Source organism: Physella acuta, unplaced genomic scaffold, assembly GCF_028476545.2.
Source record: "Physella acuta isolate Inbredline_101_S28 unplaced genomic scaffold, ASM2847654v3 ptg000283l, whole genome shotgun sequence".
Lineage (NCBI taxonomy): Eukaryota > Metazoa > Mollusca > Gastropoda > Physidae > Physella > Physella acuta.
In genome coordinates this window covers 105117-124765 of record NW_026731802.1, presented here as the reverse complement: position 1 = coordinate 124765, position 19649 = coordinate 105117, and the positions used below count along the sequence as shown (strand labels likewise).

Below are 19649 nucleotides of genomic sequence, written 5' to 3'. Positions count from 1 at the left end.
AGGTGAACAGGTCGCACATGACTGTTGGGGCAGGTCAGACATCGCTGCCATGCACTGGGTCATAATGAATTGTTCTATGTGGTGGAGCATACAGTTTACTGGGTGGATACACGCTGTGGTTTGACATGTCCCTAGCACCCAGTGTGGTGGGTGGATACACGCTGTGGTTTGACATGTCCCTAGCACCCAATGTGGTGGGTGGATACACGCTGTGGTTTGACATGTCCCTAGCACCCAATGTGGTGGTGGAGTAGACAGTCTCCTGATCCCACCCTGTGGCCGGGCCAGTCACTCTCCGTCCTTGTTGGGTCTGACTAGACAAGTGGGCTGGGACACTGACCTGCTGACCTCTGTAGCTCACTGGAGAGGTCACCCTCACAGACTGTTGTGGGTAGTTACTTGGCCTTTGGTCAGTAGATTGATAGGTTGACTGCTGGTAGCTTCCCTGCCTTTGGTCAGTTGATGGCTGGTAGCTGCCCTGCCTTTGGTCAGTTGACGGTTGGTAGCTGCCCTGCCTTTGGTCAGCTGTAGGCTGGTAGCTGCCCTGCCTTTGGTCAGTTGATTGCTGGTAGTTGCCCTGCCTTTGGTCAGTTGATGGCTGGTAGCTGCCCTGTCTTTGGTCAGCTGTAGGCTGGTAGCTGCCCTGCCTTTGGTCAGTTGATGGCTGGTAGTTGCCCTGCCTTTGGTCAGTTGACGGTTGGTAGCTGCCCTGCCTTTGGTCAGTTGATGGCTGGTAGTTGCCCTGCCTTTGGTCAGTTGACGGTTGGTAGCTGCCCTGCCTTTGGTCAGTTGATGGCTGGTAGCTGCCCTGCCTTTGGTCAGTTGACTGTTGGTAGCTGCCCTGTCTTTGGTCAGTTGATGGCTGGTAGCTGCCCTGCCTTTGGTCAGCAGGACGACACAGTGTGTAAACATCTGTATCATACGAGTTCTCTGCGCTGGGCTGCTCAGAGTCTTGCCTGTTGTAGCTCTGGCTCTGGCGCAGCCGCTGTGCAGCTTCCAGAAGTTTGCGCTGGTACCAGCCCTGGATGTGGGCCTGTACTGCAGCGGGCTGGTCTTTGGCTGGAGTGTTGGGTGTTGGTTGCTGGGGTTTGGCTGGGGGTTGCTGGGGTTTGGCTGAGAGGGATGGTGGCAAGCTTGTGTTGAAGGCCTTATAATCTCCACTGTCCTGAGCACTGCTATCATGAAGGCTTGTGGTTTGGGCAGAGATTTGAAGATTTGTGGTTTGGGCAGAGATTTGGTGGGAGAGACTGGCAGGGGAGCCATAGGCCACTGTGTGCTGTACTGGGGGATACTGGGGAGGTCTGCTTGTAACAACGTTGCTCACAGCTCGACCACTGTAAGCTGGGGGTCGTGACCTCTCAGAGCTGGCTGTCTGCTTGAGCCTGCCTGGGACAGGTGTGGAGCTGTGTTGGACAGGTGAGGGCAGGAAGCCATTGCTAGACCTCAGGTCAAGGTTGCCAGCCTCATTTTGGTGGGGGAATGGCGAGCCAGCAGTGCTGGGGGTGGTACAGCCACTCCTCTCCATACTGAAGGAGGAGCTGGGGGTGCCCCCACTGGTGTCAATGCTACCTTTGACCCCTCCATGATTGCGGCTACCGTAGCCAGAGTCCTGGTTACTGCTGCAGGTGCTGTCTTCTTTGTTGGCTGGGACAGGGGCTGGGGAGGTGGTGGGGGACACAAGACTATCATGCTGTAAACACTCTTTCATGGGGGCCAGGTAATGGATGGAGGTATTCAACCTGGGGTCTGCAGGCTGGTACCTGAGCACCTCACCTGGAGAGCTGGGGGAGTGGCTGGGGTTTTTCTCCAGCTGGCTGTCATACAGTTTAGTCATGCTAGTTCTTAGATCATTGTTAAACGTCCTACTTGTGCTAGCAGGACCCTGTGTCCTACTTGTGCTAGTAGGACTCTGTGTCCTCTGTAAGCTGGCGGGACTCTGCACCCTGGATGGCCCTGACAAAGCTGTTGGTCTCCCTTGATATGTGTACGGTGGAGTGGGGCTGGTTTCTGGACGTGACATGTCCGCTGATGTTTCTGGAATACGATATCTGGTGGTGGTACGGGGAGCGGGGCTGTGCGAGTGTGAGCCCCGCTGGTTGCGCTGGCTGCCCGTGTTCCTGCTGCTGCTCCCACTAGAGGATGGTCTGATGGCAGAGTCTGTTGTGTAACCAGAGTAGTAGAGCTCACCGGGGCTCTCTAAGGTGTTCTCCACACTGCGACTCCTGGGCATAGAGCCTGTGTTGTCCTCTGTCAGCACGGAGTCAGTGGATAATGTCCTGGCTCGTCCTGCACCATTTGGCCAGTGGACGCCAGCACTGTATCCATGCTGTGGATAACTGGGGTCACCATTGGCCATCTGTCCAGTGAGAAGGGGCACCCGGGGGCCCCCCTGATCACTGGATCTTACGTCTGTGTTTGGAGGACCCCCTGCGGCTAAATTTTGGTGTGTGAACAACGATCTATGTGGGGCTGGCACAGGGCTGCCCACATGGTTGGCTGGTTGCTGTCTGTGGTTGGCTGACTGGCGCCGCGGTCCACTGGAATAGATGGGATCAGCAGGGCTGGCATGAACACTTTGAGGGGTTGGACTAGTCACCCTGTGGGGATACTGCTGGTCAGCTGAAGTAACCTTATGTGGATACTGCTGGTCAGTTGAAGTAACAATATGAGGATACTGCTGGTCAGCTGAAGTAACCCTATGGGGATACTGCTGGACATTTGAAGTAAGTCTATGAGGATACTGCGGGTCAGCTGAAGTAACCCTATGCGGATACTGCGGGTCAGTTGAAGTAACTCTATGCGGATACTGCTGGTCAGCTGAAGTAACCCTATGTGGATACTGCTGGTCAGTTGAAAATGTCACTCTGTGCTGCGATCCTGTCCTGTCCACACTCCGACTGCGCAGCTTTGGCGTGTCAGTCAGTTGAGGAGTGGCAAGTTTGGCCAGGGACTGGGCACTGGTGTGAGTGCTGGGTGAAGTGGTGGACTTGGTGCTAGGACTCAGGGTGTGACTGGAAGACATGGCCTGCTGACCCTGATGACCCACGTCCCTGGCGAGCTGACCCTGATGACCCACGTCCCTGGCATGATGACCCACGTCCCTAGAGAGCTGACCCTGATGACCCACGTCCCTAGCATGCACCTGGACTTGCGTGACCACGGTGTTGCTGATGCCAGGTGAGGCCGTGGTGTTCTTGTTGCTGATGCTGTAGTTGTTGTTGGTGTTGCTGTAGTTGTTGTTGGTGTTGCTGTAGTTGTTGTTGGTCTCCCTCCTGCGCCCTCTGCTGCTAGTCCTGTCAACAACAGGCATGTCCCAGCCTCGTATCTGCTGCATGGCCGCCTGCCTGGACGCGTAGAAGTCTTTCTTCCTGAACTTGCCGCTGTAGTCCGATGCTGTCAACGTTTCATCTGAGCGGGACCGCACCAACCTCCCCAGCTCTGTAAAGTCAGAGAAGAGGTTTCTGGGAGGCAGGGCTGAGTCATCATGGTGATGGTCTAAACAGTGTCCGTAGCTGGCCAGTTTGTCGTTGAGCCAGTACTCCAGCTTGTCGGTCATGGTGTGACTGGCCTGCTCTAGCATGGCCTGGGTCTCCACCCTCTCCTCATGGAGGCGTGAACTGATGCGGCCATGACAGGCGTGCTCCTCATGTCTCAGCCTCTGCTCCAGCATGGCCTCTGTGGCCTGTGACTGCAGCCGTGACCTGTTGTCCAGGTACTCAATCCTCTGGGACAGGATCTGGTGGGAGGCGTCCATGTGGTTGTAGAGTGTGTCTCGCGTGTCTGTGATGCTGTTCTCCAGACGTCGCAGTGAGGGCCCACACTGACACACAGGGGCGTACCCAATGGGACCCTGGGATGGAAAAACACTTGTTACTGCTGGATGTCAAAGTCTAGCCTGTACTATTCTCTATTTAACACAACCTGTCCACTACTGTCAAAGTCTAGCCTGTACTATTCTCTAACACAACCTGTCCACTACTGTCAAAGTCTAGTCTGTACTATTCTCTATTTAACACAACCTGTCCACTACTATCAAAGTCTAGCCTGTACTATTCTCTATTTAACACAACCTGTCCACTACTGTCAAAGTCTAGCCTGTACTATTCTCTATTTAACACAACCTGTCCACTACTATCAAAGTCTAGCCTGTACTATTCTCTATTTAACACAACCTGTCCACTACTGTCAAAGTCTAGCCTGTACTATTCTCTAACACAACCTGTCCACTACTGTCAAAGTCTAGCCTGTACTATTCTCTATTTAACACAACCTGTCCACTAGAATGTCAAAGTCTAGCCTGTACTATTCTATCTCTAACACAACCTGTCCACTACTGTCAAAGTCTAGCCTGTACTATTCTATCTCTAACACAACCTGTCCACTACTGACAAAGTCTAGCCTGTACTATTCTCTATTTAACACAACCTGTCCACTAGAATGTCAAAGTCTAGCCTGTACTATTCTCTATTTAACACAACCTGTCCACTACTGTCAAAGTCTAGCCTGTACTATTCTCTATTTAACACAACCTGTCCACTAGAATGTCAAAGTCTAGCCTGTACTATTCTCTATTTAACACAACCTGTCCACTACTGTCAAAGTCTAGCCTGTACTATTCTCTAACACAACCTGTCCACTACTGTCAAAGTCTAGCCTGTACTATTCTCTATTTAACACAACCTGTCCACTACTGTCAAAGTCTAGCCTGTACTATTCTATATCTATTTAACACAACCTGTCCACTACTGTCAAAGTCTAGCCTGTACTATTCTCTATTTAACACAACCTGTCCACTACTGTCAAAGTCTAGCCTGTACTATTCTCTATCTAACACAACCTGTCCACTACTGTCAAAGTCTAGCCTGTACTATTCTCTATTTAACACAACCTGTCCACTACTGTCAAAGTCTAGCCTGTACTATTCTATCTCTAACACAACCTGTCCACTACTGTCAAAGTCTAGCCTGTACTATTCTCTATTTAACACAACCTGTCCACTACTGTCAAAGTCTAGCCTGTACTATTCTATCTCTATTTAACACAACCTGTACACTACTGTCAAAGTCTAGCCTGTACTATTCTATCTCTAACACAACCTGTCCACTACTGTCAAAGTCTAGCCTGTACTATTCTCTATTTAACACAACCTGTCCACTACTGTCAAAGTCTAGCCTGTACTATTCTCTATTTAACACAACCTGTCCACTACTGTCAAAGTCTAGCCTGTACTATTCTCTATTTAACACAACCTGTCCACTACTGTCAAAGTCTAGCCTGTACTATTCTCTATTTAACACAACCTGTCCACTACTGTCAAAGTCTAGCCTGTACTATTCTCTAACACAACCTGTCCACTACTGTCAAAGTCTAGCCTGTACTATTCTCTATTTAACACAACCTGTCCACTACTGTCAAAGTCTAGCCTGTACTATTCTCTATTTAACACAACCTGTCCACTACTGTCAAAGTCTAGCCTGTACTATTCTCTAACACAACCTGTCCACTACTGTCAAAGTCTAGCCTGTACTATTCTATATCTATTTAACACAACCTGTCCACTACTGTCAAAGTCTAGCCTGTACTATTCTCTATTTAACACAACCTGTCCACTACTGTCAAAGTCTAGCCTGTACTATTCTATATCTATTTAACACAACCTGTCCACTACTGTCAAAGTCTAGCCTGTACTATTCTCTATTTAACACAACCTGTCCACTACTGTCAAAGTCTAGCCTGTACTATTCTCTATTTAACACAACCTGTCCACTACTGTCAAAGTCTAGCCTGTACTATTCTCTATTTAACACAACCTGTCCACTACTGTCAAAGTCTAGCCTGTACTATTCTATATCTATTTAACACAACCTGTCCACTACTGTCAAAGTCTAGCCTGTACTATTCTATCTCTAACACAACCTGTCCACTACTGTCAAAGTCTAGCCTGTACTATTCTATCTCTAACACAACCTGTCCACTACCGTCAAAGTCTAGCCTGTACTATTCTATCTCTAACACAACCTGTCCACTACTGTCAAAGTCTAGCCTGTACTATTCTATCTCTAACACAACCTGTCCACTACTGTCAAAGTCTAGCCTGTACTATTCTATCTCTAACACAACCTGTCCACTACTGTCAAAGTCTAGCCTGTACTATTCTATATCTATTTAACACAACCTGTCCACTACTGTCAAAGTCTAGCCTGTACTATTCTCTAACACAACCTGTCCACTACTGTCAAAGTCTAGCCTGTACTATTCTCTATTTAACACAACCTGTCCACTACTGTCAAAGTCTAGCCTGTGCTATTCTATCTCTAACACAACCTGTCCACTACTGTCAAAGTCTAGCCTGTACTATTCTCTATTTAACACAACCTGTCCACTACTGTCAAAGTCTAGCCTGTACTATTCTCTAACACAACCTGTCCACTACTGTCAAAGTCTAGCCTGTACTATTCTATATCTATTTAACACAACCTGTCCACTACTGTCAAAGTCTAGCCTGTACTATTCTCTATTTAACACAACCTGTCCACTACTGTCAAAGTCTAGCCTGTACTATTCTATATCTATTTAACACAACCTGTCCACTACTGTCAAAGTCTAGCCTGTACTATTCTCTATTTAACACAACCTGTCCACTACTGTCAAAGTCTAGCCTGTACTATTCTCTATTTAACACAACCTGTCCACTACTGTCAAAGTCTAGCCTGTACTATTCTCTATTTAACACAACCTGTCCACTACTGTCAAAGTCTAGCCTGTACTATTCTATATCTATTTAACACAACCTGTCCACTACTGTCAAAGTCTAGCCTGTACTATTCTATCTCTAACACAACCTGTCCACTACTGTCAAAGTCTAGCCTGTACTATTCTATCTCTAACACAACCTGTCCACTACCGTCAAAGTCTAGCCTGTACTATTCTATCTCTAACACAACCTGTCCACTACTGTCAAAGTCTAGCCTGTACTATTCTATCTCTAACACAACCTGTCCACTACTGTCAAAGTCTAGCCTGTACTATTCTATCTCTAACACAACCTGTCCACTACTGTCAAAGTCTAGCCTGTACTATTCTATATCTATTTAACACAACCTGTCCACTACTGTCAAAGTCTAGCCTGTACTATTCTCTAACACAACCTGTCCACTACTGTCAAAGTCTAGCCTGTACTATTCTCTATTTAACACAACCTGTCCACTACTGTCAAAGTCTAGCCTGTGCTATTCTATCTCTAACACAACCTGTCCACTACTGTCAAAGTCTAGCCTGTACTATTCTCTATTTAACACAACCTGTCCACTACTGTCAAAGTCTAGCCTGTACTATTCTCTATTTAACACAACCTGTCCACTACTGTCAAAGTCTAGCCTGTACTATTCTCTAACACAACCTGTCCACTACTGTCAAAGTCTAGCCTGTACTATTCTCTATTTAACACAACCTGTCCACTACTGTCAAAGTCTAGCCTGTACTATTCTATCTCTAACACAACCTGTCCACTACTGTCAAAGTCTAGCCTGTACTATTCTATCTCTAACACAACCTGTCCACTACTGTCAAAGTCTAGCCTGTACTATTCTATCTCTAACACAACCTGTCCACTACTGTCAAAGTCTAGCCTGTACTATTCTCTATTTAACACAACCTGTCCACTACTGTCAAAGTCTAGCCTGTACTATTCTATCTCTAACACAACCTGTCCACTACTGTCAAAGTCTAGCCTGTACTATTCTATCTCTAACACAACCTGTCCACTACTGTCAAAGTCTAGCCTGTACTATTCTATCTCTAACACAACCTGTCCACTACTGTCAAAGTCTAGCCTGTACTATTTATCTCTAACACAACCTGTCCACTACTGTCAAAGTCTAGCCTGTACTATTCTCTATTTAACACAACCTGTCCACTACTGTCAAAGTCTAGCCTGTACTATTCTCTATTTAACACAACCTGTCCACTACTGTCAAAGTCTAGCCTGTACTATTCTCTAACACAACCTGTCCACTACTGTCAAAGTCTAGCCTGTACTATTCTCTATTTAACACAACCTGTCCACTACTGTCAAAGTCTAGCCTGTACTATTCTATCTCTAACACAACCTGTCCACTACTGTCAAAGTCTAGCCTGTACTATTCTATCTCTAACACAACCTGTCCACTACTGTCAAAGTCTAGCCTGTACTATTCTATCTCTAACACAACCTGTCCACTACTGTCAAAGTCTAGTCTGTACTATTCTATCTCTATTTAACACAACCTGTCCACTACTGTCAAAGTCTAGCCTGTACTATTCTATCTCTAACACAACCTGTCCACTACTGTCAAAGTCTAGCCTGTACTATTCTATCTCTATTTAACACAACCTGTCCACTACTGTCAAAGTCTAGCCTGTACTATTCTATCTCTAACACAACCTGTCCACTACTGTCAAAGTCTAGCCTGTACTATTCTATCTCTAACACAACCTGTCCACTACTGTCAAAGTCTAGCCTGTACTATTCTATCTCTAACACAACCTGTCCACTACTGTCAAAGTCTAGCCTGTACTATTCTATCTCTAACACAACCTGTCCACTACTGTCAAAGTCTAGCCTGTACTATTCTATCTCTAACACAACCTGTCCACTGCTGTCAAAGTCTAGCCTGTACTATTCTCTATTTAACACAACCTGTCCACTACTGTCAAAGTCTAGCCTGTACTATTCTCTATTTAACACAACCTGTCCACTACTGTCAAAGTCTAGCCTGTACTATTCTATCTCTAACACAACCTGTCCACTACTGTCAAAGTCTAGTCTGTACTATTCTATCTCTATTTAACACAACCTGTCCACTACTGTCAAAGTCTAGCCTGTACTATTCTATCTCTAACACAACCTGTCCACTACTGTCAAAGTCTAGCCTGTACTATTCTCTATTTAACATAGCCTGTCCACTACTGTCAAAGTCTAGCCTGTACTATTCTCTATTTAACACAACCTGTCCACTACTGACAAAGTCTAGCCTGTACTATTCTCTATTTAACACAACCTGTCCACTACTGTCAAAGTCTAGCCTGTACTATTCTATCTCTAACACAACCTGTCCACTACTGTCAAAGTCTAGCCTGTACTATTCTCTATGTCCACTACTGAGTTCCCTATGAGACTGACCTGTTTGATGTTGCCCGCCAGGTCACGGTACAGCTGGACACCATCCCGTGGGACGTACTGAGAGAAGAATCCGTGGACTGGAGTTTTTCTCTGCTGCTCTGGCACTTGACCGGGGTGGAAAAGTTCTGGCCCAGACTTTTTAGCCCCTGGTGTTGGCGTGGGAGGCTTGTCCTGACAGAAGACACATTTATAGACAGACTGAAGTTACATGAATTAACATCTCTAGCAGCTGTAGTCTGCTGTTACAAGAATTAACATCTCTAGCAGCTGTAGTCTGCTGTTACCATTCCCACACAACTATTTTATATTTCCACACATTTTTGTTTACCTTTTTCTTTTTCTTGAAGAAGAAAAATCTCCTGCCCTCTTTCTCCTGTTTAAGCTGAGGTTTGAGTGTGAGATCCTCATCCGGACAGACCACAGGGCTGTCTTCTATCTCCTCCTTGAAGGAAACACCAAACATCTCCGCAGGCGGGCCAGTCCTAGGCTGGCAATTTGAAAACACATTTTACAGCTCCATCATACAGACTACTGGGATATGTGGGGCAACTTTATTGACTGACATGAAGGACAAGTCAACTGACAAGAAAGGCAACACATGTCAAGTTGACTGAGATGCTTACCTTGCCACAAGTTGTTATGATGAGTATAATCTCAGGATGTTCTTTTCTCTGGGCCACATCCAGAGCTGTTTCATTTTGCTACAAAAATGATTCAATGAAAAATTGTTTTAGATAATACTTTGCTAAAAAAACAAATGATGACATCTAAAGATGGCATGAATCCAATGAAGGACAGATCAATGGCTGCTGACCTTATTGAGAAGACTGATGTCAATTCCAGATTCCACTAAAATTTTGGCAATTTTCCTGCGCTTGAGGGCTGCAGAAATGTGGAGAGCTGTGTCTCCATTCTGTGGGAAGGTCGGATAAGTCAGGGGTTTATAGGCAGCCAATAGATTACATGGAGGTGTGTGGGTGACATGATGACATGGAGGTGTGTGGGTGACATGACATGGAGGTGTGTGGGTGACATGATGACATGGAGGTGTGTGGGTGACATAACATGGAGGTGTGTGGGTGACATGACATGGAGGTGTGTGGGTGACATGACATGGATGTGTGTGGGTGACATGACATGGAGGTGTGTGGGTGACATGATGACATGGAGGTGTGTGGGTGACATGACATGGAGGTGTGTGGGTGACATGACATGGAGGTGTGTGGGTGACATGATGACATGGAGGTGTGTGGGTGACATGATGACATGGAGGTGTGTGGGTGACATGATGACATGGAGGTGTATGGGTGACATGACATGGAGGTGTGTGGTGACATGATGACATGGAGGTGTGTGGGTGACATGACATGGATGTGTGTGGGTGACATGACATGGAGGTGTGTGGTGACATGATGACATGGAGGTGTATGAGTGACATGACATGGAGGTGTGTGTGTGACATGATGACATGGAGGTGTGTGGGTGACACGATGACATGGAGGTGTGTGGTGACATGATGACATGGAGGTGTGTGGGTGACATGACATGGAGGTGTGTGGGTGACATGACATGGAGGTGTGTGGGTGACATGATGACATGGAGGTGTGTGGGTGACATGACATGGAGGTGTGTGGGTGACATGACATGGATGTATGTGGGTGACATGATGACATGGAGGTGTGTGGGTGACATGATGACATGGAGGTGTGTGGGTGACATGACATGGAGGTGTGTGGGTGACATGATGACATGGTGGTGTGTGGGTGACATGACATGGAGGTGTGTGGGTGACATGACATGGAGGTGTGTGGGTGACATGATGACATGGAGGTGTGTGGGTGACATGACATGGAGGTGTGTGGGTGACATGATGACATGGAGGTGTGTGGGTTACATGATGACATGGAGGTGTGTGGGTGACATGATGACATGGAGGTGTATGGGTGTCATGACATGGAGGTGTGTGGGTGACATGATGACATGGAGGTGTGTGGTGACATGATGACATGGAGGTGTGTGGGTGACATGACATGAAGGTGTGTGGGTGACATGACATGGAGGTGTGTGGGTGACATGATGACATGGAGGTGTGTGGGTGACATGACATGGAGGTGTGTGGGTGACATGACATGGATGTATGTGGGTGACATGATGACATGGAGGTGTGTGGGTGACATGATGACATGGAGGTGTGTGGGTGACATGACATGGAGGTGTGTGGGTGACATGATGACATGGTGGTGTGTGGGTGACATGATGACATGGAGGTGTGTGGGTGACATGATGACATGGAGGTGTGTGGGTGACATGATGACATGGTGGTGTGTGGGTGACATGATGACATGGAGGTGTGTGGGTGACATGATGACATGGAGGTGTGTGGGTGACATGACATGGAGGTGTGTGGGTGACATGACATGAAGGTGTGTGGGTGACATGACATGGAGGTGTGTGGGTGACATGACATGGAGGTGTGTGGGTGACATGATGACATGGAGGTGTGTGGGTGACATGACATGGAGGTGTGTGGGTGACATGACATGGAGGTGTGTGGGTGACATGACATGGAGGTGTGTGGGTGACATGACATGGAGGTGTGTGGGTGACATGATGACATGGAGGTGTGTGGGTGACATGACATGGAGGTGTGTGGGTGACATGCCATGGAGGTGTGTGGGTGACATGACATGGCAGTGTGTGGGTGACATGATGACATGGCGGTGTGTGGGTGACATGATGACATGGAGGTGTGTGGGTGACATGACATGGAGGTGTGTGGGTGACATGACATTGAGGTGTGTGGGTGACATGACATGGAGGTGTGTGGCTGACATGACATGGCGGTGTGTGGGTGACATGATGACCTCTGACCTTGTTTTGTTCACTGAGTTTACACCTGGCACTGATGAGTATCCTGGCCACTCCTGCATGGCCATACCTGGCAGCTGTGTGTAGGGCTGTGTCGCCATACTGTAGGAGGGAACATCTCCATATTAATGGGGGAACAATTAATGGGGGAACAATTGTCTAGATTAATAGGTCGCCATACTGTAGGAGGGAACATCTCCATATTAATGGGGGTAACAATTGTCTAGATTAATAGGGGACAAATGTTCAGTTTTATAGCAATAAATTGTACAGGTTAATATTGGCATTTAGCAGTAGAGACAAAGATAAAAGTGCTTACATTATTCTTTAGATCTGCATTACAACCAGCATAAAGCAGAACCCTGGAGCTTTCATTGTGACCATTTTGTGCAGCTAGGTGCAGCGCTGTGAAGCCAGCCTAAAACAAAACAACATTTTTAGATAGGGGCTAGGCTGGGGGCAGGATGGGGCTAAGCTAGGGGCTAGGCTGTGGGCTAGACAGGTAGTTACCTTGTTAGTGAGGAAGACATCACAATTGTGTTTGACCAGCAACTCAGCAGCTTTACTGAAGCCATGCCAGCAGGCCTCATGGATGGCAGCGTTTCCATGCTGGGGACATCAGTGGCAAGACATGAATGTGTGGGGGTACAAGACATGAATGTGTGGGGGTACAGGACATGAACGTGTGGGGGTACAAGACATGAAGGTATGGGGGTACAAGACATGAATGTGTGGGGGTACAAGACATGAATGTGTGGGGGTACAAGACATGAATGTGTGGGGGTACAAGACATGAATGTGTGGGGGTACAAGACATGAATGTGTGGGGGTACAAGACATGAATGTGTGGGGGTACAAGACATGAGGTGTGGGGGTACAAGACATCAATGTGTGGGGGTACAAGACATCAATGTGTGGGGGTACAAGACATGAACGTGTGGGGGTACAAGACATGAATGTGTGGGGGTACAAGACATGAATGTGTGGGGGTACAAGACATGAATGTGTGGGGGTACAAGACATGAATGTGTGGGGGTACAAGACATGAATGTGTGGGGGTACAAGACATGAAGGTGTGGGGGTACAAGACATGAGGTGTGGGGGTACAAGACATGAGGTGTGGGGTACAAGACATGAATGTGTGGGGGTACAAGACATGAATGTGTGGGGGTACAAGACATGAATGTGTGGGGGTACAAGACATGAATGTGTGGGGGTACAAGACATGAATGTGTGGGGGTACAAGACATGAAGGTGTGGGGGTACAAGACATGAAGGTGTGGGGGTACAAGACATGAAGGTGTGGGGGTACAAGACATGAATGTGTGGGGGTACAAGACATGAATGTGTGGGGGTACAAGACATGAATGTGTGGGGGTACAAGACATGAAGGTGTGGGGGTACAAGACATGAAGGTGTGGGGGTACAAGACATGAGGTGTGGGGGTACAAGACATGAATGTGTGGGGGTACAAGACATGAATGTGTGGGGGTAAAAGACATGAAGGTGTGGGGGTACAAGACATGAGGTGTGGCGGTACAAGACATGAGGTGTGGGGGTACAAGACATGAGGTGTGGGGGTACAAGACATGAATGTGTGGGGGTACAAGACATGAATGTGTGGGGGTACAAGACATGAATGTGTGGGGGTACAAGACATGAATGTGTGGGGGTACAAGACATGAATGTGTGGGGGTACAAGACATGAATGTGTGGGGGTACAAGACATGAATGTGTGGGGGTACAAGACATGAAGGTGTGGGGGTACAAGACATGAATGTGTGGGGGGTGCAAGACATGAATGTGTGGGGGTACAAGACATGAATGTGTGGGGGTACAAGACATGAATGTGTGGGGGTACAAGACATGAAGGTGTGGGGGTACAAGACATGAAGGTGTGGGGGTACAAGACATGAAGGTGTGGGGGTACAAGACATGAATGTGTGGGGGTACAAGACATGAATGTGTGGGGGTACAAGACATGAATGTGTGGGGGTACAAGACATGAATGTGTGGGGGTACAAGACATGAGGTGTGGGTGTACAAGACATGAACGTGTGGGGGTACAAGACTTGAATGTGTGGGGGTACAAGACATGAATCTGTGGGGGTACAAGACATGAATGTGTGGGGGTACAAGACATGAATGTGTGGGGGTACAAGACATGAATGTGTGGGGGTACAAGACATGAATGTGTGGGGGTACAAGACATGAATCTGTGGGGGTACAAGACATGAAGGTGTGGGGGTACAAGACATGAATGTGTGGGGGTACAAGACATGAAGGTGTGGGGGTACAAGACATGAGGTGTGGGGGTACAAGACTTGAATGTGTGGGGGTACAAGACATGAGGTGTGGGGGTACAAGACATGAATGTGTGGGGGTACAAGACATGAATGTGTGGGGGTACAAGACATGAATGTGTGGGGGTACAAGACATGACGTGTGGGGGTACAAGACATGAATGTGTGGGGGTACAAGACATGAATGTGTGGGGGTACAAGACATGAGGTGTGGGGGTACAAGGCTTGAATGTGTGGGGGTACAAGACATGAGGTGTGGGGGTACAAGACATGAATGTGTGGGGGTACAAGACATGAAGGTGTGGGGGTACAAGACATGAATGTGTGGGGGTACAAGACATCAATGTGTGGGGGTACAAGACATCAATGTGTGGGGGTACAAGACATGAATGTGTGGGGGTACAAGACATGAGGTGTGGGGGTACAAGACATGAAGGTGTGGGGATACAAGACATGAGGTGTGGGGGTACAAGACATGAATCTGTGGGGGTACAAGACATGCATGTGTGGGGGTACAAGACATGAATGTGTGGGGGTACAAGACATGAATGTGTGGGGGTACAAGACATGAATGTGTGGGGGTACAAGACATGAATGTGTGGGGGTACAAGACATGAATGTGTGGGGGTACAAGACATGAATGTGTGGGGGTACAAGACATGAATGTGTGGGGGTACAAGACATGAATGTGTGGGAGTACAAGACATGAATGTGTGGGGGTACAAGACATGAATGTGTGGGGGTACAAGACATGAATGTGTGGGGGTACAAGACATGAATGTGTGGGGTACAAGACATCAATGTGTGGGGGTACAAGACATCAATGTGTGGGGTACAAGACATCAATGTGTGGGGGTACAAGACATGAATGTGTGGGGGTACAAGACATGAAGGTGTGGGGGTACAAGACATGAAGGTGTGGGGGTACAAGACATCAATGTGTGGGGGTACAAGACATGAACGTGTGGGGGTACAAGACATGAATGTGTGGGGGTACAAGACATGAATGTGTGGGGGTACAAGACATGAATGTGTGGGGGTACAAGACATGAATGTGTGGGGGTACAAGACATGAAGGTGTGGGGGTACAAGACATGAATGTGTGGGGGTACAAGACATGAATGTGTGGGGGTACAAGACATGAATGTGTGGGGGTACAAGACATGAATGTGTGGGGGTACAAGACATGAGGTGTGGGGGTACAAGACATGAAGGTGTGGGGGTACAAGACATGAGGTGTGGGGGTACAAGACATGAGGTGTGGGGTACAAGACATGAATGTGTGGGGGTACAAGACATGAATGTGTGGGGGTACAAGACATGAATGTGTGGGGGTACAAGACATGAATGTGTGGGGGTACAAGACATGAATGTGTGGGGGTACAAGACATGAAGGTGTGGGGGTACAAGACATGAAGGTGTGGGGGTACAAGACATGAAGGTGTGGGGGTACAAGACATGAATGTGTGGGGGTACAAGACATGAATGTGTGGGGGTACAAGACATGAATGTGTGGGGGTACAAGACATGAAGGTGTGGGGGTACAAGACATGAAGGTGTGGGGGTACAAGACATGAGGTGTGGGGGTACAAGACATGAATGTGTGGGGGTACAAGACATGAATGTGTGGGGGTAAAAGACATGAAGGTGTGGGGGTACAAGACATGAGGTGTGGCGGTACAAGACATGAGGTGTGGGGGTACAAGACATGAGGTGTGGGGGTACAAGACATGAATGTGTGGGGGTACAAGACATGAATGTGTGGGGGTACAAGACATGAATGTGTGGGGGTACAAGACATGAATGTGTGGGGGTACAAGACATGAATGTGTGGGGGTACAAGACATGAATGTGTGGGGGTACAAGACATGAGGTGTGGGGGTACAAGGCTTGAATGTGTGGGGGTACAAGACATGAGGTGTGGGGGTACAAGACATGAATGTGTGGGGGTACAAGACATGAAGGTGTGGGGGTACAAGACATGAATGTGTGGGGGTACAAGACATCAATGTGTGGGGGTACAAGACATCAATGTGTGGGGGTACAAGACATGAATGTGTGGGGGTACAAGACATGAGGTGTGGGGGTACAAGACATGAAGGTGTGGGGATACAAGACATGAGGTGTGGGGGTACAAGACATGAATCTGTGGGGGTACAAGACATGCATGTGTGGGGGTACAAGACATGAATGTGTGGGGGTACAAGACATGAATGTGTGGGGGTACAAGACATGAATGTGTGGGGGTACAAGACATGAATGTGTGGGGGTACAAGACATGAATGTGTGGGGGTACAAGACATGAATGTGTGGGGGTACAAGACATGAATGTGTGGGGGTACAAGACATGAATGTGTGGGAGTACAAGACATGAATGTGTGGGGGTACAAGACATGAATGTGTGGGGGTACAAGACATGAATGTGTGGGGGTACAAGACATGAATGTGTGGGGTACAAGACATCAATGTGTGGGGGTACAAGACATCAATGTGTGGGGTACAAGACATCAATGTGTGGGGGTACAAGACATGAATGTGTGGGGGTACAAGACATGAAGGTGTGGGGGTACAAGACATGAAGGTGTGGGGGTACAAGACATCAATGTGTGGGGGTACAAGACATGAACGTGTGGGGGTACAAGACATGAATGTGTGGGGGTACAAGACATGAATGTGTGGGGGTACAAGACATGAATGTGTGGGGGTACAAGACATGAATGTGTGGGGGTACAAGACATGAAGGTGTGGGGGTACAAGACATGAATGTGTGGGGGTACAAGACATGAATGTGTGGGGGTACAAGACATGAATGTGTGGGGGTACAAGACATGAATGTGTGGGGGTACAAGACATGAATGTGTGGGGGTACAAGACATGAATGTGTGGGGGTACAAGACATGAATGTGTGGGGGTACAAGACATGAATGTATGGGGGTACAAGACATGAATGTGTGGGGGTACAAGACATGAATGTGTGGGGGTACAAGATATGAACGTGTGGGGGTACAAGATATGAACGTGTGGGGGTACAAGACATGAGGTGTGGGGGTACAAGACATGAATGTGTGGGGGTACAAGATATGAATGTGTGGGGGTACAAGACATGAATGTGTGGGAGTACAAGACATGAATGTGTGGGGGTACAAGACATGAATGTGTGGGGGTACAAGACATGAATGTGTGGGGTACAAGACATCAATGTGTGGGGGTACAAGACATCAATGTGTGGGGGTACAAGACATCAATGTGTGGGGGTACAAGACATGAATGTGTGGGGGTACAAGACATGAAGGTGTGGGGGTACAAGACATGAAGGTGTGGGGGTACAAGACATCAATGTGTGGGGGTACAAGACATGAACGTGTGGGGGTACAAGACATGAATGTGTGGGGGTACAAGACATAAATGTGTGGGGGTACAAGACATGAATGTGTGGGGGTACAAGACATGAATGTGTGGGGGTACAAGACATGAATGTGTGGGGGTACAAGACATGAAGGTGTGGGGGTACAAGACATGAATGTGTGGGGGTACAAGACATGAATGTGTGGGGGTACAAGACATGAATGTGTGGGGGTACAAGACATGAATGTGTGGGGGTACAAGACATGAATGTGTGGGGGTACAAGACATGAATGTGTGGGGGTACAAGACATGAATGTGTGGGGGTACAAGACATGAATGTGTGGGGGTACAAGATATGAACGTGTGGGGGTACAAGACATGAGGTGTGGGGGTACAAGACATGAATGTGTGAGGTACAAGACATCAATGTGTGGGGGTACAAGACATCAATGTGTGGGGGTACAAGACATCAATGTGTGGGGGTACAAGACATGAATGTGTGGGGGTACAAGACATGAATTTGTGGGGGTACAAGACATGAATGTGTGGGGGTACAAGACATGAATGTGTGGGGGTACAAGACATGAATGTGTGGTGGTACAAGACATGAAGGTGTGGGGGTACAAGACATGAATGTGTGGGGGTACAAGACATCAATGTGTGGGGGTACAAGACATGAAGGTGTGGGGGTACAAGACATGAATGTGTGGGGGTACAAGACATGAATGTGTGGGGGTACAAGACATGAATGTGTGGGGGTACAAGACATGAATGTGTGGGGGTACAAGACATGAATGTGTGGGGGTACAAGACATGAAGGTGTGGGGGTACAAGACATGAATGTGTGGGGGTACAAGACATGAATGTGTGGGGGTACAAGACATGAAGGTGTGGGGGTACAAGACATGAGGTGTGGGGGTACAAGACATGAATGTGTGGGGGTACAAGACATGAATGTGTGGGAGTACAAGACATGAGGTGTGGGGGTACAAGACATGAATGTGTGGGGGTACAAGACATGAGGTGTGGGGGTACAAGACATGAATGTGTGGGGGTACAAGACATGAATGTGTGGGGGTACAAGACATCAATGTGTGGGGGTACAAGACATGAATGTGTGGGGGTACAAGACATGAATGTGTGGGGGTACAAGACATGAAGGTGTGGGGGTACAAGACATGAATGTGTGGGGGTACAAGACATGAATGTGTGGGGTACAAGACATGAATGTGTGGGGGTACAAGACATGAATGTGTGGGGGTACAAGACATGAGGTGTGGGGGTACAAGACATGAGTTGTGGGGGTACAAGACATGAGGTGTGGGGGTACAAGACATGAGGTGTGGGGGTACAAGACATGAATGTGTGGGGGTACAAGACATGAATGTGTGGGGGTACAAGACATGAATGTGTGGGGGTACAAGACATGAATGTGTGGGGGTACAAGACATGAATGTGTGGGGGTACAAGACATGAATGTGTGGGGGTACAAGACATGAATGTGTGGGGGTACAAGACATGAATGTGTGGGGGTACAAGACATCAATGTGTGGGGGTACAAGACATGAACGTGTGGGGGTACAAGACATGAATGTGTGGGGGTACAAGACATGAATGTGTGGGGGTACAAGACATGAATGTGTGGGGGTACAAGACATGAATGTGTGGGGGTACAAGATATGAATGTGTGGGGGTACAAGACATGAATGTGTGGGGGTACAAGACATGAGGTGTGGGGGTACAAGACATGAGGTGTGGGGGTACAAGACATGAGGTGTGGGGGTACAAGACATGAGGTGTGGGGGTACAAGACATGAATGTGTGGGGGTACAAGACATGAATGTGTGGGGGTACAAGACATGAATGTGTGGGGGTACAAGACATGAATGTGTGGGGGTACAAGACATGAAGGTGTGGGGGTACAAGACATGAATGTGTGGGGGTACAAGACATGAATGTGTGGGGGTACAAGA

At 47.9% G+C, this 19649-nt stretch overlaps 1 protein-coding gene across 5 annotated transcripts in view; it reads right to left on the bottom strand.

Annotated features, from left to right (window-relative positions):
• LOC131939544 (mucin-12) overlaps window positions 1–19649 on the bottom strand; it is a 75421-nt gene that overhangs the window by 529 nt on the left and 55243 nt on the right. For all 5 annotated transcript variants that reach the window (XM_059297921.1, XM_059297922.1, XM_059297919.1 and 2 more), the window contains exons 6-13: window positions 12539–12637; window positions 12348–12446; window positions 12032–12130; window positions 9975–10073; window positions 9784–9861; window positions 9489–9647; window positions 9161–9331; window positions 34–3850 (exon numbers count right to left, since the gene is read on the bottom strand). In XM_059297921.1, coding sequence (XP_059153904.1) covers window positions 35–3850; window positions 9161–9331; window positions 9489–9647; window positions 9784–9861; window positions 9975–10073; window positions 12032–12130; window positions 12348–12446; window positions 12539–12637 — 4620 coding nt within the window. In that variant the 3' untranslated portion in view covers window position 34. The remainder of the gene's footprint in view (window positions 1–33; window positions 3851–9160; window positions 9332–9488; window positions 9648–9783; window positions 9862–9974; window positions 10074–12031; window positions 12131–12347; window positions 12447–12538; window positions 12638–19649) is intronic.